This window comes from Haplochromis burtoni, unplaced genomic scaffold (assembly GCF_018398535.1).
Source record: "Haplochromis burtoni strain Fernald_Lab_line unplaced genomic scaffold, NCSU_Asbu1 Contig_70, whole genome shotgun sequence".
Classification (NCBI taxonomy): domain Eukaryota; kingdom Metazoa; phylum Chordata; class Actinopteri; order Cichliformes; family Cichlidae; genus Haplochromis; species Haplochromis burtoni.
In genome coordinates, this window is record NW_024582431.1 from 446405 (window position 1) to 471006 (window position 24602).

The 24602-nt window shown below is 40.0% G+C and overlaps 3 protein-coding genes across 5 annotated transcripts; 1 reads left to right on the forward strand and 2 right to left on the reverse strand.

The window, feature by feature from the left end:
- Positions 1-343: 343 nt before the first annotated feature.
- On the reverse strand, positions 344-14778 carry slc25a23a (solute carrier family 25 member 23a). 2 transcript variants are annotated; one of them, XM_005925095.2, is made up of 12 exons: positions 14518-14778; positions 11740-11957; positions 7980-8103; positions 7807-7894; positions 6278-6389; positions 5982-6140; positions 5698-5850; positions 4295-4408; positions 4002-4169; positions 3774-3921; positions 2585-2767; positions 344-2188 (listed from the first exon to the last, which is right to left on the reverse strand). In XM_005925095.2, the coding sequence occupies exons 2-12, from the start codon at positions 11932-11934 to the stop codon at positions 2178-2180; spliced, it is 1455 nt and encodes a 484-aa protein (XP_005925157.1). In that variant the 5' UTR covers positions 11935-11957; positions 14518-14778; the 3' UTR covers positions 344-2177. The 2 variants fall into 2 exon arrangements, with proteins under 2 accessions (XP_005925157.1, XP_005925155.1); XM_005925093.2 differs by having other exon boundaries at positions 344-2767.
- On the forward strand, positions 14731-19055 carry si:ch211-196h16.12 (regulator of G-protein signaling 5). 2 transcript variants are annotated; one of them, XM_005925097.2, is made up of 6 exons: positions 14731-14833; positions 16691-16757; positions 16843-16899; positions 16988-17040; positions 18372-18535; positions 18615-19055. In XM_005925097.2, exons 2-6 carry the CDS (start codon positions 16714-16716, stop codon positions 18780-18782), a joined length of 486 nt encoding a protein of 161 aa, XP_005925159.1. In that variant the 5' UTR covers positions 14731-14833; positions 16691-16713; the 3' UTR covers positions 18783-19055. The 2 variants fall into 2 exon arrangements, with proteins under 2 accessions (XP_005925159.1, XP_005925158.1); XM_005925096.2 differs by having other exon boundaries at positions 14739-14833; positions 16477-16757.
- Positions 19056-21097: 2042 nt separating this feature from the next.
- cunh19orf53 (chromosome unknown C19orf53 homolog) lies at positions 21098-23625 on the reverse strand. Its single transcript, XM_005925092.3, has 3 exons — positions 23487-23625; positions 21758-21813; positions 21098-21660 (listed from the first exon to the last, which is right to left on the reverse strand). Exons 1-3 carry the CDS (start codon positions 23572-23574, stop codon positions 21514-21516), a joined length of 291 nt encoding a protein of 96 aa, XP_005925154.1. The 5' UTR covers positions 23575-23625; the 3' UTR covers positions 21098-21513.
- Between the last annotated feature and the right edge of the window lie 977 nt (positions 23626-24602).

Below are 24602 nucleotides of genomic sequence, written 5' to 3' on the forward strand. Positions count from 1 at the left end.
ATTGATACATATTTTGATATTGAGAAAAAATGTTCACTTGCATTAAATACTATTATTGTTTCATGATACAGACAAAGATAAGTCTTAGTATAGTGTTTATGAAAATACTGTACATGGCACTGGCCCATGTGGTAAGAAAGCATTCAAATACCTCTCTGCATAAGAACAGTGACATTACCCATGAGCATTTAGCCAAAGAGGTTATCTGAAACAATCTGTGCTCCTTGATATGGCTTTGGCAGTTCATCTTCTGTAAAACATAAAGTCTTTGGGTGTGCTTTATTCAGTTGTAACTCTTCTAGAAAATGCATGGCAGAGTGCCTCTTCAGTAGTTTTTTTTTTTTCAATACCTATTGCTTTGCTTTACTAATTGTGGCCCTTTTAAGTCAGGAGTGTACCTCCACCCTACATATTCCACATGTACAAGGACTGATCCCCCAAGCTCAGTTACTGTGTATACTGTTTAAGACATCACCTGTGGTGTACACACAATGGTTGGCAATACTGCAGTGTAGGTGCAATGTGTGCAGGGCTTTTTACAAACTTGATTTCCATGGAGTCCAGAAAACATGAGTATGGTGGCGGGGTGCGGTTTGTGGCGCAGCGGCAGGGGAGGGATGGGGCAGAGGTCTGACTGGCACTGTTGCCAGTCATCAGCTAATCGTGACCTCCCTTATTTACACAGTAGGACGTTGGGACCGGCAGTGTGAAGCAGAGAGAGAAATCAGAGGGACGCAGACGGAGGAAAGGGCACTGTAAAGTGTGACCACTAAATCACTAATTGTGAGAATAAACAGGGTTTGCACAGTTGAAACTGAGAGACTGGAGTTGTGTGGTGTGTTTCCCGTGACCACTGTGTTACAGTTTGTTCAACTTGCATTGAGTGTTTGTGTCTATTGTTTGTGTAATTGTGATTAGCAGAAGTTTCCACTTGCTGGTAAGAAAAGATGTGAAGACAGGTCTGTCTGTCCAAAGGATTGTACAACCGGCTTTGTTCAAGTCAAACGGAACCTTGATGTTACCGCAAGCTCAAGAGGAAGTGTTAACGATGCACCCACAAGGCTGTGAAGAATGTATCCTAAAGACACCACAGGCTACACCAGCCCAGCCAGTTTCAGAGGACTCAGGTGATGTGAGCTTTGTGTCGCTGGGTTGTGTTTTCGGTCAGCTATCTGCACAGTGGCACATCCGTGGCCTTAGGGGCCTTCTATTTGACCTGCATCCCTTTACCCGCCTCTTTATCGTCCTGCAAAGAGTTTAGGTTGAGTGACCCTCATCATTGTGGTCATCAGGTCTGTATCTTAGCAACATTTATCATCTTCTTTCACAGAGGCTGAGGCTTTAGGCCTGGCCTCTGAGTTTCCAGCCACAGCGTTGCCGAAGGCTCTTGATCAAACAGGGTGGTGTGTTCTTATGACTACGTAGTAGTTCAAGCAAAGTTGAAACAGAGAGTTCAATGTGAGACAGGTGGATTCCCTCATCTGCACAGCCCCTGACATTCTCCAGTTTCTACAAGTCCCTGTTAGCTTTGAGGGGACTGATTGCAGCCATGAAAACAACCTTTGCTGGTCGTCATAAACTAGCACCTGTATTGCCTGGTTGCCAAAAGTGCTCGTAGTGTTATGCTGTGCTGTCCTTTTGGACGAACTTGTCCACTTTTACCAGATTTGACTGCTAAAAGTGACTTAATTGAAAAACACATGCTAGATTCTGTAGCACATGGCTCACATATGGTTGAGAATGATGTTGTTTTTTCACTGTAGCCAAGTGGCTTTCCTTACATTTGCAAGTAGGCGTAGTGCTTGGGAGAGGCAGCTAACCTTTGGTAGCATCTTGGATCAAAACCATGAGCATATGCTTATGTGTAGAAGAACTCTACAATCACACTAGTACTCAGCTGCCATTTTGTGCTACATTTGCTTCGTTTCCTAACTGTGTTTGTTACAGAGTCCTCATATACATGGAAAATGGGTGGAGAGAGAGCCTTGATACATAAGAGAACAGTTAGTTACTTTGTAACCTAGGTTCTCTGACTCTGTAGCCAATCAGTGATGTCTCTTAAAGAGTATCCCCATGGAGATCAGACCCCTTACATGTAAAATATGTGGGACTGGGAGACCCTGTAAGTCTCTCTACTTAGAGAGAATTGAGGAAATTGGATCAGCCCTCCATCTTCTCTAAGTACCACCTGGAAGAAAAAAAATAATGTTGTAGCAATATAATATGGTTTTCAAGATCGACTATACCTTTTACCTGTTCTCAGTCAAGTTCATGCAAATCCTCATATGTCCAGGTCACTCCAGCAGCAAAATGTCAGTCTGTTAGCTTTCACACATCTGCTGACATGCATTGCAAAGCAATTACAGATCACATGTCACCTAAATGTTAGAATTTCAAACAGATTACTGTATATGTAACATACAGTATATATGTCGATTTCTCTCATCCTTATCTTCAAAATTCAAGACTTACATTCTCTTGTATCATTCAAAAGCCTGTCGACCCATGCACTTCCAACAGCTTGCAGGTAAAAAGCACCACAGTTTCTCCTTTTGCTACCCCTTTCCTTTTCCTACCCTCCTACCCTCTATATCCACTCCAAGGAATATCCTTGTGTATTCATAGACGACATAGGACACGCTCACAGCGGGGATGACTTTGAGCATGTTGGGAGAAATTCCTCGATAAAGTCCAGTGATGCCCTCCTGGCTCAAAATGGTTTGAAGCAATGTCAGCATGGAGACTTTAGGGGCTCCCTTCACTGAAGCTGTTGGGAGAGTAAAGAGATGAGCCACATCAAGATCATTTTAACACAAGGGGCACAATATGGTCTTCATCTGATGGAGCTGAACATGTCAATCCTACATATTTCTGAACTTGTTATAAACACTAAGCAAACTCTGTTGAAAGAAAACTGAGCTAAAGACTCTGGAAAAAAGTTAAGAAATATACCTTGGACTAAGATGTTCTTTGTTTCCTTTTTTTGGTCTACTCTTTAAAAGCCCTGTGGTGGCTCGACATCTTGCTAACAGGCAGTTTATGATTCTGTTTTAAATTTATGTTTTAAATTTATGCCATAAGTACACTGTAACCTGATTTGCATCTCCCTGGAAATCTAATGACATAGATGCATAGATGCAACCTGCGACTATTGTGATTGGCCTTTTCAGTACTGTTAATTTTTCCTGTGGATTTCCAAACAAATGGAAATGATTTGTTTCCCTATGACCAGAACAAATAGAAGGGACACAGGACACAGGAAAAAGGACCCAACACTTTATTTCTTTCTATTATGGCCGGGGCAACATATAACTAACTAACCCATAAAAACCCCCACGAAAGCATGAATTCTGCTAAAGAATTCGGCCACTTACGTAGGTTGCATCGTAGGCTTTACATAGATTTACAGCAGAAGGCTAAATCAGCCGTAAGACAGTTATTCGACTAAAGTGCACAACCCCTCAGAACCGTAATTGTCAATAACCAAAGCATATGACAATATTTCTTCGAGACGGCATCAGCTTATATTGTAGTACTTGTCCATTTCAGCTGTATTAGCACAATAAAAACAGTTGCCCTCATTACTTTATGCGATTATGTGCAGTTGATGCTTTGAATGATCCTTTACCATATGTATCGCCTGGAGAGTCACATCAAATCTTATAAATATAAAATTCATATATGAAGGAATTTCTTTGCACACCAGCATGTGTTGAAATTCCTCTCACTTGTCACTTATTTGTAATTGTGAGTACAAGCACGCGTATCCTCACCTTGCGCTTGCATTCGGGTACGGATCAGCGCCAAAGGGTAACTTGCCAGTTGTCCACAAGTGCTGGACACGGCACCACATCCGACCAGCACCGTGACCCCTGGGTCCACTAAACCTCTGTTCCTGTTCAGCCAAGAAAACTTCAGAGTCTGTTGAATAAAAGACATGAAAAGAAGGTCAAGACTAAGGAAAACACAGCGGGAGCTGTAGGTTTTCATGTCTCTCTGACCTCGTAGACAGCCAGATCGATGCCAGCGTAAGGGATAATACCCAGCAAGTTAGGTATATAGCCCTTGTAGAAGGCTGCGACGCCTTCTCTCTGTAGGATCTGTTTGGCACAGTCTGCTATTCCTGAGTATTGACCTGTTTTTCTCAGTGTGAGACGTGTCTTTAACACCTGAGGGGAAGAAAGAGAGAAGGAAAAGAAACAGAAGCAGACAAAAGGAGAGAACTTGTTCATTTTCATTAAGTCTATAAAATGTGTTTTCTCAATAATATAAAAATATTCTTTATGTCTGTTACCTCCATTGGATAGATGGCTGTCTGAGCTGTTGCTCCAGCCAAAGAACCGGCAACGAATCTCTCATGTACTTTTAAAGTCCTAGATTCATTACTGCCACGCATCATTTTCTTGATCTGTGCAGAAATACATAATTTTTAAGTTAATAATGTGAAATGGTTGTACAATCAGAGAAGAAAGACAAATTATTTTGGCAATTATTGTTAATGTATCGTTAAAAAGTAAACTGAACAATAAGAATAACATGACTGTCAGCTTTTACATCTGTTCCATGCAAGCTTTGCTTTTAAGATGTCACCAAGCACAAAATGTCCAAGAAATTCAAGCTGTGTTGAGTTGTGAAATTAAAAAAAAAGATGACTGGTAGCTATCAGCAGCTTTCCTCAATATTGGATGCTAGAACAACTAAAACACTTGTAGAAAATCTACCTGGTAAAAAAGCAAAAAACAAAAACTGAAGCCCTGGTAATGGAAACAGCAAGGAAAGAGAGTAATAGAATTGAAAAATAGCACAAAGTGAGCCTCAGATTGGGTCAGTGGTGAGCACTCCAGGATTTGGAGGGTTTGTGGTTCTCAGAATTTCTAGTAGATCAGTAGGTAACGGAAGCTGAATGCCTGTTAGTCTAATACTGGAGTCCCATTGTTTTAGATCAGGTGCAACATTTACAGACCAGTAAAGCCACTGCGTAACACCCCGTAAAAACACTTCCTTTCTTTTGAGGCAAAGAAAAAAAATCTTTGCCTTCATAAACAAAAGCAATAATTTTAAAATTTAAAATGCAAGAGAATTTTACAAAATCAAATGTTTATTTATTCATATAATTAATGATTAAGGACAGTATAAACAGTATATTTACATCGCAGTTATGAAACAAAATTAGACGTAAAGTTTACACGCAAACTGGTGCACGAGCGAGGGGAAAGCGTTTATTGTGTATAATAATACACAATGAGGAAGTCAACATTTTGGGTGACATCCTTAATGAGGAAACAACACTGTCATGTTTTAGAATTTAATGAGCATTTTCAGGAAAGCACCTCTCATTAGTTAAATCTTTTTTTTATTTGTACCACAGAAGGTTAAAAACATTGTGCAGTCTTGTTGCCATGCAACCAGAATACAGTGAAGGAAATAATAGCCTGAGAAGTCCTGCATCTGTTTCTCACTTCCGCGATATCTCGACCAAACTAGCTGCTGCTGGTTTGGATTCATGTTCGATACAGAGAGAATAAATAAGAGAATATGTTTATTTTTCACAATGATCTAAATAGATCATTTAGAACGATTTCAATATTTGGACAAAGGAAAATAATAATAATAAGAGAATGATGAATCACGGTAAAGCCTTGAAAGAGTTAGGAGTGTAAGGTGAAAAATTGAATGTGTGTTCATAGTTTTCTCCACCTGTTCGTAAGCTGCAAACTTGATAGCAGTCTCCGGGGCAATTTTTAGGACATTGATTCCATTTCCCCTCCACAGAGACCAGATTCCTCCCTCTTTCACCATCGTCTGAAAATTGCTTAGCACATTCCCTTTAAAATCAGAGGAGCCGTGTACCTGGCAGAGTAAAGCAAGAAAGTCAATATTAAAGCATCAGAGCTCAAAAAAGACTTTTTATACATAAACAGTAACACATGGATGAATTCAGAGTGATCAGAGAGATAAGGCAGTAAGTGCACCAGTCTGACCTGTCGAAAGACTTTGAGCCTGTCTAAAGGGGCCGTTCCAGTCCGGGATACAGATCCGGCTATGGCTCCAGCCATCAGCTGCCGCCAGACAAACCCAGACTTCTTTTCCTCCTCTGAAAATTCATCTGGGACTGTCAGCTGCTCACCGATGTCCACCATCTACTGAAGCCATGCAGGTCAGAAGATGTAGAAAAAAAAAAGTAACAAGGAGTGGGGAATAAAAAAATATTTTGAATTCTTAACAGTGGTGTCAAACACACTGCATACTGTATGATAAATTTTGTTTCCGACTTTACCAATGAGCGTTTCCAATGGCACGCCACTTCCTCCATGTTAGTGATAGGGTTAAACAGGAAGTGGTCCCGCCACTCATTCCAGTTAATGGTCATTGTACCATCCTTATCTATACTGTGGAAACACATATAAATAAATATTAAAAAATAGATAAAAAGGTCATAAAATTCATATAAAGAAAAACACCAGAGACTGTACAACAAAGATGGACACAGCCACAGTGACATCACCCTCTGGTTAGAATGTCTGCAGGGTTCAGACACCTTACGTCTGAAACCACAGTAAGTTCATGTAAATCGATAAAAGTTCATCTTATTATTAACTACTACTACTACTATTAGTAGTTCAGCGGCTGCACTTCCTCTATGTCCTGAGGAAGAATAACCTGGACCAGAACCTGCTGCTGGCATTCTACAGCTCCTCAGTGAAGAGTGTGCTCTAGTACTGCCTGGGTGTTTGGTATGCAGGGGTCACAGCTGAGAACAGGAAGGCTGCGCAGAGGGTAATTAACACTGCCCAAAAAAATCATTGGCTGCCCTCTGCCACCCCTTGAGGCCATCGCCAGCTCCTGCTGTCTCAGGAAAACCAGGCCCATCACAGGTGACCCCTTGCACCCAACCCACCCCCTGTTTGACCTGCTGCCCTCTGGCCAGCACCTCAGGTCAATCAGGTCTCACACCTCCAGACTCACAAGCAGCTTCCTCCCCTGGGCAATTCAGACTGTCAACAAACACTATACACCCTGCCCACCAATCCTGCCTCCCTAGTCTGAGCCATGGTCGGAGTAACCTTCATCACTATGGACTCTTTTCAGACCAAGTCTTTTCTTTGCACTACTACTGAGCACTTTGCAACTATTTTGTTGTCCAATGTTTCAATCGTTCTCTTATTTTTGTATATTTTTCTCTTGTTTTCTATTTATTCCTGCTGTCTACTATTTATATTTTATCCCAGCAGGACAGTTGGTGTAGAGCACCTACAATTTTGTTGTAAATGTACAATTACAATAAAGGGCTATTCTAATCCATTCTAAAGACTCAGTTTCATTAGTGTGGAGATCTCTTCATATTCACGTTTTCAACTCTCTGAATGTTCTTCAGATCATGTTTTCAATATCCCCTTAAAATAATCCACTGATTCAATAAGTTTAGTTTTTTTTAAATATGAGGCTAAAATCAAGGTTTTATGGATAAAAGACAGCTTTTGTAAATACTACAAATCTCCCTCCTCTCCATCACTGGGCCAGAGTGAGGATTGACTCCAGCAAAAATTGACATTATATCTTCCACAAAACTAAATCTTTAGGTTAGAGAGTAACTAACAAACCTGTAACAATGGGTCACTGTGACTGAGGTGATTGAACAGCTTCTAAAGATTCTCCCCAGTTTGGTTATAGAGCATAGTCAGTGGCTTAATATTGAAAGTGTCACGCTGCTCAACCTATTAGAAATGGTGGCAGGTAGTATTTTTGATGATAGACAGGGATCGTAGGAATTATTAATGCAATATGGATTACTGATTGATAACATACCTTAACAAAATCCTGTTGGCATCCTCCAAGCTAATATTCACACCAATGTTGCGAAGACAGACCTGGATCTCTGTTGCATCTATGCGACCTGCAGATATCCACAAGTCACAGGGGTTGAGTGAGAGACGAGTGAGATAATTACAAAAACTATCATGTTGTGATCTGATACAGACCATCGTTGTTATTGTCCAGGCTGCGAAACATGTCTTTAAGCTGCTTTTCATGGCTACGAAGATACTGAGTGAACTCTTCTAAGTCCAGGACTCCATCACGGTTGGTGTCTCCGGCCTCCACGATCTGACAGCAAGGACGTGATGTAAAACAACATTTGGTCAAGAACAAAAAACAGGTCTTTAAACAAGTGTAATTACACAGTGCTGCTTGGTCCTTAAAAGTATACTTTTACTTTTACTTGAAAGTATCCGGACCAAAAATGGACTTTAGCCTGTCTACACATTACTACAAAGACAGTGTGTTTGTAGTTCTCCACAACAGCATAAGGTTGCTTCAGCTTATCAGAGCACACAGAGCTGAGGTGACCTTGACAGCAAAGAAATATCTCCTCACAAAAGTCCAGCAGCCTCTGGGCTTTACATAAACTTTGCAATCTGTTGGGAAAATATGGCTGATAGGTGTTGTGCAGTCAAGGAAATATGTGTTAAATGAAATGCTTTTCTCCCAAGAATTATCGGTTCATCTGTTTTAAAAAGTCAAAAAGGCTGTTTTATAAACTAAAACTATTAATCGAACTTTACACATCCAGCTAATAGTTAATTTAAGGTGTGAACAGAATCATTTTTAAGGTATTCACCATACTCGAAGATTTAATGGGCCACTTCAATGTTTATTTCTATTAGTGTAGCTTGCATGATTCACAGTTTACATTTTTTTTCCATTAGAAGCACATGTAAAGGGTCCAAAAGACGTACACTGAGAATCCCAGCTGCACAAAAACAGCCAAGCAATGACGCGATCAAGACGATTTTCCAATATTTCCAGTGTTTGTTAACTTCACTGTCTACTAATATCTCTCAAAACTGTGTCCAAAATTTAGTTTAATAAACAGTTTCTAATGAATGAACTGCAGATAAACAACGCACCGATTTGCCTTAAATCTATTAGTGGATATTACCTCCTTAGTGATGTTGGCAACTTTTTCATCTTTAGCCTGTGGCGATGACACCGTGTGGATTGTAATCAATCAACGGTTTCATGTAAATGTAAAGGAGTTTTTATCTGAATTTTAATTGATTATAAACAATCATTTATCTGCTGAGTATTTACGTTTGTCAGAACTGACACAGTTTCATATCTTATCAAGTTAAAAAAAAATGATAGAAAAATTTGTTGTTTGCAATCTAGAAGTTTTGAAATTTTAGAAAACATAAAAAGAAAAAAGAATGTTTGGACTTTTTCACATACTGTATGACATTTATCTGTGTGCAGCTCCTCAGTCTATAACAAGCCATTTCATTCTGATTGGCTGCCCCTCATGAAGAGAAAACAGTAATCGCTTATGTGTTCACTGTAAGAGCTTTATGACTTACAGTGAACACATTTATGCATGCTGACTTTACCATGATGTTGTCATTTGAAATTTTGGCCATGTGTGTTATGAATGTCCACAAAAGGTTTGGATGACTAGTATGCCACTCTGCAACCCTTACTCTCCTTACAGTTACAGCTACACCCCATTTTTCCAAAACTTTGGTGTCCACCTCTGTTTTATGTAGTGGCTCAAATAACAATAAGAATCCCTGTCTAGTTACCTAAAAAGTAACTCTGTCGCAGAAATATTCTTGGAAAAACAGGGGCCAAAACACACTGAAAGTAGAGAGTGAATTACACAGAAGCAGTGATAAATGTTACAGGAGAAAAAGAAACTGGACAATTATCCATGTGTAGAGAGATCAAGCATATGACAGAGCAAAAGGTTACTAATCTCAGCTTACAAAGTCCTGCTCCTTCGACCAAAATAGCATCCCGCTGCCCTTTGCATGTATGCAAAGACAGACACTCACACATTAAATCTTACCCTAACATAAGCCTCAAACTCTGAAATAAACCATATTATGCTTGCAGCCCTCTTAATTCACAAAGAGGAGCAAGGCTCAGCTTACAGTTTTCACACAGTCCAGACGAGAGAAGAAGCAGAACTAGAAGAACTGATGAGTTCTCTTGGTGAACCAGACACTTTTTACCAAAACAAACACTCAAAGAGAGAGGAGAGACACCGTGTGTGCTTTCTCAATACAAATCCATGCTGTTTATGTTCTCTGCTGCTGCTGCATAAATAGTAAGGATGCAGATAAGATGGAACTAGAAGGTAAAGGGAGAAGGGCAGAGATTTCGCCTTTCCTGGTTGTTTAATGTAAAGAGAAGAGGAAAGATGAACGGGTGCTATTCTTAATGAATAGAAAGTGTGCAGGAAGGTGAAATTTAGACACAGTTTCTCCTTCCCACAAAAACCCATGCATAAGCAGGTTAAACCACTGAGTTAAACAATGACCTTCCAACAGTAGAGCAACAAGTAATGGCAAAAAAGCACTGAAAAGCTGAATTACTGAGGTTTTATCTGAAACCAGCATCTGGTTTAAAAATCTTTCTTTACAACTAAACTGACTTGATGTGACCTTTAATGTGAAGTGGCTGCTGGTACTACAGAGTGCCCTCTACTTATGTTTGCCATTTACAGAGACCAGCCCTCATGAGTCCTCTAATGCACCTTGACTTCAATATACAAAAATGGCAAATGGCAAAGCCCAAAAGTAGAAGCCTGCTGGAGGATTTTGGTGGATATATTCTCTCTCGAGTGTGATCTGCTGTAGAGACAGTAGGCCACCTGGGGACCAAAGTTATCATCTAAAACTAAAATTAGATGTGGAAAAACCAAAGAAATAACAAAAGCATAATTGCAGGTTTACAAAACTATCTAAAATAAAAGAAATACAAAGCTGAAATGTCTTCACTTTCATTCTTGTCTACTTGTTTAAAATCTTCGCTATAACCACCCTGAATAAATGTATTGCACACTCAGTCATAAAGGTAAGGAAAGTTGAGTTCCCAGAACGTTGATCCTGTTTACCTGGACATTGCATTTCTCAACGTCCGGGTAAACAGAATCAACTTTCTGGGAACTCAACTTTCCTTTTTCCAGGATTCAGCTGGGTGGAAATGTGTAATGAGACTGGGAAGACAATAGGACTCTCCCACTGTGCTAGGAACCATTTTGAGCTTAAATTATGCTTCAGCGGGAAATCTGCTTCATAATTTATGATGTAACTGGAAACTCCTTTTAACCCTACGGTGTAACATTCCACGTAATCTGATGTGCACCTCCCAAGAAATGTAGCTACATTTAGGGTCAACGCAGCTCGCAAAGACTGAATGACGTGGAAGGTTGAAGTGTAGGGTCGTTTATCAAAATGGCCCACTATTTGTCTGCATGTTAGGTAACAAGATTTTTAAAGAGCATAGAGCAGATAAGGAATGATTTATTGACTGTTTAATGGTAAAACTGTGTCAGATGGTAAATGGACTGGTTCTTATATAGTGCTTTTCTGTTTTATCTGAGCACTCAAAGCACTTTAGACAACTTGCACATTCACACAAGCACTTTTTTCTAAGCGCTTACTATCTAACATTCACAGAAATTCATACTCCCATGGATGCATCGAAGAGCAACATGGGGTTAACGTCTTGCTCAAGGATATTTGGCTTGCAGACTGGAGCAGACTGGGATCAAACCGCAAACCTTCCAGTTAGTAGGTGACCTGCTCTACCACCTGAGCTACAGCCACCCAGACGGCTAGCTCCTAAAGACCAAAACAGTCTGATCACTGACATTGGGAGGTGTCTAATGTGAACTGGCAAATATCTGTAGAAAATGAACCCATTTGTAATGCACAGTATCACTGTATGCTGCTGTATTACCTTCTCTACTGAGCCTTTGGAAAGCCCCTGGTCTGCCAGCCCTCTCCGCAGTTCAAGGATGTCAATGTGTCCATCTTTGTTGATGTCCAGCTGTTCAAAGAGTTCAGCCCAGCGCTGCTCCCGCTCCTCGTCTGGACTAGAGGATTCACTCTCCTGGCAGTGCACCCAGGGGAACCAAGTCCGCTGGGGTCCCATGACTGGTCACCAGTCAGAGTTAGCTGATAAGATACAGGGGCACCAGTTCAGTATCCACAGCCTGACACAGAACAGTATGTCTGTTTATCTGTGAATACCTCAAACTTTCATTTGTACAACAAACTATTCAGTTATCAAAATTAAGTTTTGTTAATGAGAGCATTGCAACCCATTAGGGTCAGTAAACTGAAGCTTATGGGCTGCAAAGAAAGAGACCAAAAACAATCGAGAAAATTATTAAAACTGACTGCAAACAGTTGTTATCTGGTTGGCGGGTTTTGCAGAGGCAGCAAATGTAATATTAAGCAGAAACAGGGGCACAGCGCAGGACCCTGGACCCCAATCATAACCAGTCTCTGTGAGCCCCCTTTCTTTCTTGATCTGTATCTTTCAGTGTAGCTAATAATTAACTGTTCATATTCTGCATTTGATTAAAAAAACAAAAAACAAAACTATGACATGTCCAATAGTCTGCCCACCTTAAAATCCCCCCATGTTTGGATCCTCATCTCATAACATACTGTAGCCTGTATAAGCCTCTTAACCTTCTTACAGCCTAACACTGTTTTCAGCCTGTTTAGTGCTAAGGTACATTAGAGGTCTACCCAGATCACTGAGACACACTAGAAGTTGTAACAATGTGAGTATCCTGATAATTGTGAAAGTTTAAATAAGTCTCCCAGCTTCCGCTAAGGAGCTCTTTTGGAAGAAAGCGAAAATACCTTGTGTGGGGCCAGTGACTGTAATAAAGGGGGGCCTCATGTCCTTGCAGTGATTGGTCTGTTGAATAGACGTGGTAGTGGTGGAGCTTCTGTGATTAGTCACACCAGAGGGCGTTTCCACATAGTGAGAAATAATTACAATTACAGTCCTTTGGTTGTGTAGGCTGAATAACAGAATAATGAAATCCATTCAATTTAATGATATATGTGATAAAATAATATATAACAGCCACTTTCTGTTGGTATTTATTTCACGTTTTGAAGCAGAAGTTAAATATATCATATAAGGAAGTCTACTGTTTTTGCAGATATATATCGGGTGGTTTTGGAACATATGACAATCTTTGTGGGTGTACAAAGAGGTGCTGGTGTACAGCAAACAGCAAAAGCTGAATAAACGCACCCATAAAAGTGTCTACATAATTTTCTTTTTTAAATAAGAAGCAGTGTCACTGTGGTATTTTAAAAATGCTGTTTCATCAGCCTGAAAATCTCACTGTCTAATTGCTGAGAGTCACTGGTCCAGCATATCACGAAGACACTTGGCATTAGTGTGGCTAAGCTTTCAGTTGAAACTATTCTGGATAGAAATGATTGTTTGGAATAACTCTGAGTTGCCGTGATGTGACCTCAGTTTGTGTTATATTTTGCGGATCATTTGGAGAGGGGCCTGGGGCTGCTTCACTCACTCTGACTGTTTCTGAAATGAAAGGCCATGTGTTTCATACTGTTGGTTGTAAGTTGTACTGGGTCATTTTGGTAGATGTCACATCTGAAACTGGCTCACTGTCTTTAACAATTGCTAAACCATCCTAAGCCTGTTATCTGTGCTCTGCTAACCTTTGTTAACAGCTGACTCCCCTCACTTTGCCTTCCCTCCTTTGTTGATTCATGCCATTAGCTGTCACTTAGATACAATAAATTAGTGGTGTAAAAGCGAGGCCGAGGAGGTCAGCTTCATTTGTATAAGGTGAATGTAGCACCTCTACACCTCTAGTAGAGCCTCCACTATTTTTGAGAAATCAAAATTCAGTCACCAAGCTGATGCATTCAGGCAATTTAACTATGACTAATTTACTTACGGATGAAACACAGCAAAGGAAAAACAAACATTTCATTCCAAGCTAGAAAAGGCTCCTCCTGCCACCGAAGAGCTTTAACCCAAAACTAGATGCCCCTGAGCAGAGATAACATGAGGAGGAAGCTTCAGATGTAAACTCACTATTTTGCAGTTTTAAACCTCAATTTTGTGTGTGTGTGTGTGTGTGTGTGTGTGTGCATTGTATCTGTTGATAACAGGCAGCCGTCACAGTTTTGTTTACAAAGCCTTGATGATAGGTAGAGATTACATCTGGCAGGGTTAAACTGGGTGTACTGTAGCTGTTACATAGTGTTCCTGTTATAAAACACCATTTGAAATGAATAGAGTTGAACGCTATTATTCATAGTGGATGTGTAGTCGATTCAGAGTGTGTATTGTAGTTGAGTTTGCAGCACAGGACGTAGTGTGAGTTGTGTAAGGCGCTGTTACTGTGCCCACCCTGTTAATCTGATAGGCTACGATTAGCCTATTTTGAAAAATGAATGCAAGCAGCAGGGCATGTGGGCATCGAGTGGAACGTTTACTAAATTTGTAACCAAATACTGATGTTTTCGAACACTCTCCAGTAACTGAGTTACTGGTTATTACCGGTAAACTGGGAATGCCATGAAATACGCCGGCTCACACGTTCATCCACATACACAACAGCATTTTATCCTTTAAATACATGACAACCCCTTTCACTTGATCCTCACAGCGTTACGCACGCTGTTACGGTCTAATTATAACATCTACGAGACCATTTTGAGGCGCACTCACAGTGTGTTTATCTGCAGACCGACTCGCCGCCCATGCTCGGGCGGATGCGGAGGATCAGGACGCAGGAGAAACCGGCAGGTCCGCTCAATCCTAAAACAGCACTGGAAACCACACAAGCGGGCTCCCCTTGGCTTCAGCGGGTCTCCGTGTTCTGCGGCGCTTGGCGCTGCGTCTCGCAGATTTCTCAGACACTCTTGTTGAGGAAGCAGGAAGCGACAGAAACACGCAGTCGTCCTCCTGCTGCTGCTGCTGAAGCCTTCTGGTGGAAAAGTGTCCGATCCGTGTGTGTCCGCAGTGTACTCAGAGTGTGAAGCCGGTAATTTATTTTGCGTCAATAAAAAGAATTACTAATTGTTTACGACAAGGACTTCTCACATGACATCAGCTAGAGCCCCTGGGCCAGATTCTAAATAAATAAAGATCATCAGTCCATGTTCCCTAATGCTTATAACAGGCTAATACATTTAGGTCCATAAGTATTTGGACAGTGACAGTGTTCTTAGTTTTGCCTCTGTTCACCACCACAGTGGCCTTTCAAACAGCCATGCTGTAATTAAAGTACAAATTCCTTATATTTAAAGTTATGTTAATTTGTCCCTTTACTATTGAGCAATATGATTAAAAATGGCGGCACTTCCTAAACAGTTAATGCAGTACTTTTGTGAAATCCTTTGACTTAAAGCTGAGAGCCTGCACAGAATTGTATATCACTGAAAAACATTCTGCTAAATGAGCTTCTTTACCTTCAATGTACTTTGCGAACGGTTTTTAAAGGCTGGACACTTTCGTGCATGCTGGATTTTAACTATACTAGTTTGACTTTTTAAAAATACTTTGAGTATTCACGTGCATAACCACTCTCTGTTTATTTTAACACAGTATATTACCTAAAATTATTCATGGTATTTCAACAATTCCGCTGTTGGGCACAAGGTGTCCCCTTCTTCGTTATTTTCAGTGTGTTTGGAGGTTTCAAGTTTCCAGATCACACGTGACTGGCTTCCACACTAGTTATGTCACAAAATTCCTGCTTCTTCCCTGCAGCTCTTGAAGATGAGCACGGAGATTTTATAACCTATCACAGCTGGCAAAAGCATATGGTCGAAGGAAAAAAAGGAATCACTAACATGTAGAGAGGATATTCGTGCATGTTCAAGTCATTAATTTAAACAGGGAAGATAACCGAATGCACTGATATGTATTCATAAATGATATTTCTCTCCAGGTGAGACAGGAACATCAATGAACAAGAACACAGCTGGGGATCTTTCTGAGTATCTCAGATAATTTGGGGTTTTCCTCACAGCGTCTAATGAAACACCAGTATTTAAAAATCAGTTGACTCATGTGTGCAAATGTTTAACCAATCAGTGTCATCTTTTCATTCAGGAGGAGCACGATGTAATCTGCAGGCCTCCCATGCGTCACATTATTCAAACAATGGAAGTTATGATTCAACAGAAGCATTTTTGTCTCTATGTGTCTCTGATTTGATTTTTACAAATTTACAGTAATATGGAGTTGATCAGAATTTGGCACAAAGTTTTAGCTCTCTTTTTAACATTATTTGCAGTGACATACAGATAAGCACTGTCTGCAGAGAGCCACATAAGAGGGTTATAAAACAGCCAACTAACAAATTAGAAATGGAGAAGAAACGCTGAACCTTATTTAATGATTTTGCCAGATGTTCCTCTAATTTTGTCCACCAGCTTGTCCATCATCATCTCCGGCCTGCAGATCTCAGACATTCTCCAGCGATGAGTGGTTGTGCCTGTCCACCTGCTCCTCCCTCATCACTTTATTCTTCTGTGATATAACTCTGCAGCCCACTCTGGGTTTCGTTTATGACACACTTTTAAGATGACAGGTGTACCCTGACCACTCATGTACACTCACACATGTGATTTTCCTACTATTATATTATATATTGACTGTGTTTGTATCTCTTGTTGACAGGACTACATGGCCTTTGAGCACGTATACAGCCTCTCATTCAACGGTTTTAATCTCTATTCACTTCCCATCTCCACACCTGCTGTTCTAATCGAAGCAGATTGACAGATCAGATAGCACACGGGCAGACTGCTGTATATAAGAGCAGCACGCTTAGTCCAGGAGACTGGCTCGGAATAATTCTTCAAATACAGCTCAGTTAATTTTCCCTTTGCAGATCATTTAATACTAGCAGCTTCAATGTGTAGGGGGCTCTCCTACCTGCCTTCCTCATGTCTGGAGAAGTACGTGTTTATTTTTGATATTATGTTTTACATTAATAAATGAAACCCTGAGTTTGTTTTACATCTTCTTTTGTCTGTGTTTCAGGGCAAAAGAGATGCGGGTGAAGCTAAGCCACCTGGCTGAGACCCACCACAAGAACAAGTAAGTTCACTGAAACCCGTATTTTGAATAAGGAGTAAATCAGAGGAGCTGAAGCTACATTTCTGACTCCCTGTGCCCCTTTTATCAGGACTCAGGACGGAAGAATTCTGCAAGACTTGGAAACGCTGCTGAACAGCAAAAGTAAGATTCACTTTATTTTGCTTCTGAAGTCAGTCACCACTTTAATATTCAAACATGAAAAACAGCTCAATGTTACTGGAGGGTGAGGAGATTTGACCTTTTTCTGGTTAATTCTAGCACATCTTTACTGAGAAAGGTTAATCAGTCGTTTGCACAGGCAGCAAAGTGCTTTTATTTTGTACATAAGAACGCACACTGATATTTCAGCTAAAAATCTGAAGACATTAGGCATTATTATCACTAACATATAGTGTTCTTCCTTTTTAAAAATGTGACATGGTAATGTTTATTCAGGGTGCATCCTAACTGAACTGCTTTTTACTTTTTACTGAGTTAATTCTTATAGAATTAATTGTAAAGTAAAAGTACCTTTACTTTTATACATCTATATCTCCTGTATTCTTAATACTCTAGATAGATGGTGAAAACCATCATATTACTGTTGGCTAATTTATTTTTTAGTGTTGCTAATGCTAACTTACTATTTAAAACAGTATGTATCAAAGGAAAGGCAGTCAGCTGTGTTTGACAACTGCATATTTTTGTACTATTTAAGCCTCAATAAGGAGAATTAAGGTGAAATAACTGTTACGGATTCAAATATTGGGGATGGATACAAGAGGAAAAACCACAATAACCACACTGGTCCGGCCGGGTTGAGTCAAACGATGATTTTAATGATCACACGCGTGGGAGATGGACACCGTACGCAGACAGCATCAGATCTCAAAATGGTGGAGCATTGATCAACCTCTTATAGCCTCTAGTGGCCCCCACCTAATCATAAAAGCCTAAACATTCACATGCTTTCTCTCACACGGCGCCTAAGCTATGACCTTGGCTCCCTGTTTATCTGCTCCTGCTGAGATGGGGCAGAAAACTCCAGTATGTTCCGTTCTCTTCTAATCAGACAAATAAGGCGATGACTTTCTGCGAACAGTATTTCTTATAACTCAGCAGTATAATGCATCATAAAACAATATCATTCATTCACAATAAATCAGCAGTCTAATGTAATGCAAATCAGTTTAACAAATGCAATAGTTATCACCTTCTTCTAATTCAGGAGAATAATGCAAACTAAAACTACATAATAATTCACAATCTTTAATTAAGGGTCTAACATGGCATAAAATAATATTATAATCTCACATAACTCAATGTTAATTCCAGTGGCACAGTTTATCATAGGAACTGTGTAAAAATGGCTTTTAGAAAAGTATTTTTGAATTTTTGTAACCAAGTAAAAACATGAAAAGCTCAGATGTTTAGTTGAAATTTGTGTTAAACCTGAACCGTTCTTCTAGCTCTTCTTTTCTTCTTCCTCTCAGGTGGTTTGCAGGCCTTTCGGGCGTTCCTGCGCTCCGAGTTCAGTGAGGAGAACCTTCAGTTCTGGCTGGCTTGCGAGGATTACAGGGTTTCCCCTTCAAACCTGCAGAAGAACAAGGCCTGCAGCATCTACAGCCAGTTTATCAACCCTGACGCTCCACTGGAGGTTGGTAGAGAGGAGCACACATCACTAAACAGCAAATGATGAAGAACAAAACTTATTTAAATAACTTTTCCCTCGTTAGGTAAACCTGGATGCTGAGACCCGGGAGGCTCTGCTGAGTGTGATGGACTCTCCATGTCCCAACACATTCAACAAAGCACAGCAGAGGATCTACAGTCTGATGGCCAAGGACTCCTTCCCTCGTTTCCTGCGCTCACATCATTGCATGGAGGCCGTTAAGGCTTTTTAAACATGCTCAGATTAGTACTAGACCTGCTTTAGAAATAAGTGCTGGTGAATCTGTACTGCTTCAATTGTTGATTGTATTTTAGCAATTAATCTAACATATATGATCATGTTAACCATAAGGTAGTGCTGTCCTTATATGCACAGTATACTATCAGTAAGCTTTAAGTCTGACATTGTAACCTCATAATTATCAAACTTAAATGTAGATGTTGCACCTCTGCATGGCTACAAATTAAATCCAACAAAAGGATTTAAATAAATACCTCATAACAGAGAACTCTTGTACCTTCTCTGCGGTCTTCCTCAGCATCCTTTGTCCATCCCTCCTCTGCACACGTCCAAACCATTTCAGTCTTGCCTGTCTAACTTTGTCTCCAATCACTACAACACATGTGCTTACGTTAGAAAAGCACCAGTAAACTTGCAACCATGTCCGATCATGCAGCTATTGTCAGCATGGCTGGAGTCTGACTGAGCCGAGGCATTTAAAAATGATTTTGCTGCTTTTATTTAACCTGTTTATATTTTCACTGTGATTTGGAAAAGGGTGTGGGGACCTGCCAATCATATTTAAAGTTGTCAGCGTGAGCAGGACAGATTCTGTTATCCTTGTAAAATTCTTATACTCCTTACAAAGCATGGACCAAGTACCATCAAAGGAAAGAAAACAAGTGACACCCAAAAAATGTTCATATTTAAAAAAAAAAAAAAAAGTATATACACTCAACAAAAATATAAACGCAACACCTTTGTTACTGCTCCCATTCCCCATGGGATGGACGTAGAGACCTAAAATTCATTCCAGATACACAATATAACCATCCCTCCCAAACAGTGGTCACAAATCAGTCCAAATGTGTGGTAGTGGGCACATCTGCTATATTGAGATAATCCATCCCACCTCACAGGTGTGCCACATCAGGATGCTGATCTGACATCATGAGTAGTGCACAGGTGTACCTCAGACTGCCCACAACAAAAGGCCACCCTGGAATGTGCAGTTTTTTGCGCTATTGGGGGTCTGGGGACCCAGAACCGGTCAGTATCTGGTGTGACCACCATTTGCCTCATGCAGTGCAACACATCGTCGCATGGAGTCTATCAGATTGTCAATTGTGGCCTGTGGAATGTTGGTCCACTCCACTTCAATGGCTGTGCGAGGTTGTTGGATATTCGTGGGAACTGGTACACGCTGTCGTATACGCCGGTCAAGCACATCCCGAACATGCTCAATGGGTGACATGTCCGGTGAGTATGCTGGCCATGCAAGAACTGGGACATTCTCAGCTGCCATCTGCCCTGAACAATGTGAACCATGATTCATCCGTGAAGCGCACACCTCTCCAACGTGCCAGACGCCATCGAATGTGAGCATTTGCCCACACAAGTCTGTTACGGCGACGAGCTGGAGTCAGGTCAAGACCCCGATGAGGACGACGGGCATGCAGTTGAGCGTCCCTGAGACGGTTTCTGACAGTTTGTGCAGAAATTGTTTGGTTGTGCAAACCAATTGTTCCAGCAGCTGTCTGGGTGGCTGGTCTCAGACGATCTTGGAGGTGAACCTGCTGGATGTGGAGGTCCTGGGCTGGTGTGGTTACACGAGGTCTGCGGTTGTGAGGCCGGTTGGATGTGCTGCCATATTCTCTGAAACGCCTGTGGAGACGGCTTATGGTTGAGAAATGAACATTCAATGCACGGGCGACAGATCTGGTTGACATTCCTGCTGTCAGCATGCCAATTGCACGCTCCCTCATTGCTTGTGGCATCTGTGGCATTTTGCTGTGAGACAAAACTGCACATTCCAGGGTGGCCTTTTGTTGTGGGCAGTCTGAGGTACACCTGTGCACTACTCATGATGTCAGATCAGCATCCTGATGTGGCACACCTGTGAGGTGGGATGGATTATCTCAATATAGCAGATGTGCCCACTACCACACATTTGGACTGATTTGTGACCACTGTTTGGGAGGGATGGTTATATTGTGTATCTGGAATGAATTTAGGTCTCTACGTCCATCCCATGGGGAATGGGAGCAGTAACAAAGGTGTTGCGTTTATATTTTTGTTGAGTGATATATATACATATATATATACATATACATATATATACACATATACATATATATACACATATACATATATATACACATATATACACATATACATATATATACACATATACATATATATACACATATATATACATATACACATATATACATATACATATATATACATATACATATATATACATATATATATACATATAGTTTCATAGTTATTGACAGTGCAGTGTGTAAACATTCTCACAACAGATTAGAGAGAGACAGTGAACTGATCATCTTTAGTTTTATAAAGCAAGCTGACAAAACACTTTATCAACACAGAAGATTAAACAAATCAAGCCCATTTATACATTTTACAATACAATTTTTCTGTACAGTGATAACTACAGAATAATCTGACAGAATACCAAAAATCTGTCTCCTTTGTCGATTTTATCTTTGCAGGAAAAGATAAAATCCTGTGACAGCCTGATGTAACCTGTCCAGTGAGTGTAATCGCTAAATGTTTTGGATTAACTTCTTAAAAACATGGAAGTCAGCTTGCAGTCAAAAAAACAAAACAAAACAGGACATGTAACATTTGATATTAATTGCAACCCATTCAAACTTCATTTTAATCAATTTGTAATATAAAACCAGAAGACTCAGGTCTCGAGCGAGCTGGTTTTATTTGGAGCTGGTTCCAGGACGGGCTGCTCCAGGGTTTCCTTTAGCCTCAGGAGTTTTAATCACACTCAGCGGCTTGTGGAGGGAGGAGCTGGCCTTCTGGGTCACCTCCTGCTCAATCTTGTTCCTGATGGCAACCTCTAGACCCTTCAGCAGAGGAGTTGGAGACAAGTTAAAGCGGGTCAAGCTCAGACCTGTACTCACTGTTAAATTCCTCTGATTTCCTGTCACTTGTCCTCCTCACCTTCTTCAGCTTCTGCTGCTGAACCACTTGAGCCTTCTTCGGTGCTATGATCCTCCCTTTATAACAGAAAGTGTCACAAACATCAACTTTCCTTTTTCAGATACTCTGAAGGTTTGTCCATCAGATGGAGCTCAAGCGTTTTTTGATATACCCTGCAAAAACTACAGTCTGTATATGAAAGATGGATGTAGCCACCATGACATCACAGCAGTTAATGAATTTAGTGAATTTTGAGCTGAATGTTTGTTATCACCATCTTTTGAAATCATTTGTGACATGTGTTCACTTACGTGTCATTCAAAGGACTGGCAAGCTTACAGCATACTGTGTTTTATCTTCATTTGTGACTCTAATTGAGGTCATATTTTAAAATGTTCATTATGTATTAGTTAAGACTTTAATAAAGACACGTCAGAAAACAGTTTAAGCTTCCTCAGAAAGTTCACTTCAAGTTGCTCCTCATGGTTTACAGTTTTCCTTGATATCAAATTTAAGTCTGTAAGTTTACACTTCTCTCGCTCCCAAGTGCTGACATTTTGTCACATTTTCATAAAAAACAGGAAACTTGGGAGACTTTTTTAACAATATTAATTCTGATTGGATCACATCCAAACTTGTCCCGCCTTTCTGCACAAGTTCATCAGTTCAGAGTTTCTGTGACAACTAAATACTCCTTAAGACACACATATTTCCGAGTTATGCCTTCCTGCAGCCGTTTCTTTTATATATATGTATATAAATATATATGTGTGCGCGTGCGTATATCTATCTCTCTCTCTCTCTATATATATATATCTATATCTATCTATATCTATATCTATATCTATATATATATATATATATTTTAATGTGATGTGCACTACTCTCTTTTTTCACTGTTCTATAACATTTTAGCCACTGTTCTATATATCAGTACTTCAACATTATGCACTCCACACTGTATATAAATGCCACTTGTTTTGCACATATTCAACTCTGTATATTTTATATATTTTATTATTATTATTATTATTATTTTTACTATTTAATTTGTAAAAATGTGTATACACACACACACACACGTAGGAAAATATTTAGTATACACATCCAGAAATGCATACACTATTATATATTGTACATATATTTATTAGTTTCAGGTTGGCCATTCTTGTATTTTGCTCGTTTGTGTTGTTGTGTTTGCACATCTCTGTTGCTTGTGGGGCTCGCACACAAGAATTTCACTCGCATGTGCTGTGCCAGTGTGCCTGCACATGTGATGTGACAATAAAAGTGATTTGATTTGATACTTGCACTGTGTATTTTGCACCTGTGGCATTTTAACTATGCTGTTTATTTATTGTAGACTGTACTATTTCTATTCTTTATTCTGCTGCTGTAACACAATCATTTCCCTTGTGGCATCAATACCGTATCCATCTGTCACTAGCTTGCTTACAAAGGCATGAAGCTAATTTGATGTTTCTGTTTTACTCTCGACCCCCTTATTTTTTTTATTTGTACTTATTTATTTTTGTGTGCTTTTGAAAGGCTTTAGTGGGTTACTGGTTTCATTGCTGTTTAAATATTCGTGCTGGACAGACTGTCCACATGTTTGAGGTAAATAATCTGAAACGTGCTCAGCTGTTTACAGTCACATGGTGGAGCTGCTGACCGACTAAAAATACTTCACACGTTATTGTTAATATTTTTAATCATCGGGCTTCATAAGGGAAAGAATTCAGAGCCATACCTCCTTTCTTCGGGCCTTTCTGTTTGCTCTGTTGTTGTTTTTTGGATCCTGGACGCTGAGCTTTAAACTTCTGCGAACCCTGAGCCATTTTTGCTTCCTTCCGTTTTTTCTTCTTTGCATAAAAAGGTGCTTTATAGCCTTCTTTTTGTCATTAGCGCCACCTGCTGGTTAATCAGCTTACAGCTGTTTAGTACAGCCTTGGAAATGAAGTTCAGCGCTGCATTAGAATCACACGAACACTTTCATAAACTTAAGTCTAAACCTACTTTGTCCCTTTTAAACTTAATTTACTTGATATTCAAGTATCTTCTTGCAAATAAGATAAGTATAACTTTGTTTATCCCGAGGGAAATTCTTTTGTCATATGATATGCTCAAAGCAGCAGGAGAGACAGAGGAACAGATGAATAAGATATACAATAAGAATAGCAGTATACAGTAATATACAGTAGGATAGTGCAAAATATAGTATCAAATAACTCTAACAAAGTAACAATATAACTATATCCTGGAGAATAAATAACTTAACTATCAGTGCAGGCGATTCTAGAAGGTGACATAGTATTGTGTAGTTGAATAAAGGGAGTAGCAGCGTATGATGGGGAGATGAAACAAATATTCAATAAGGTACTGTTGGGTGATATTGCACGGTCTGAAAAGGAACAGAATAACATTGGTATTAGTCTCAGGAAAATCACCTACAGAGTGAGGAAGAGCTGTACAGTCTTATTGCCACCGGTACAAAGGATTTACTGTGGCGATCAGTTCTGCATTTCGGGGCGATGAGTCTTTTGCTGCATTTTGCAAATGACTGCACAGTCTGTACTGTCCGGCTGGCAGTGACAAAGCTGTAGAGCAACTTAAACCTTGATTCAGGTGGATTTCTATGTAATAATGTGATATTTTCATTGTAACCTCTAACAATGTTTTAATTCAGCTGTTAGAAAATATGTGGCCATTTGTGCTTACCTTATTTAAGCGATTCCATGACCAACCATTTCTTCTTTTTAAATCACTCCTTAGTGGTTTTGTGTCATTAGCATTGTTATCCTTTTTAAAGGTCCAGTACTTTAGGGACAGGTGGAACCAGTCTTATTTTACACCTCTGACATCTGCT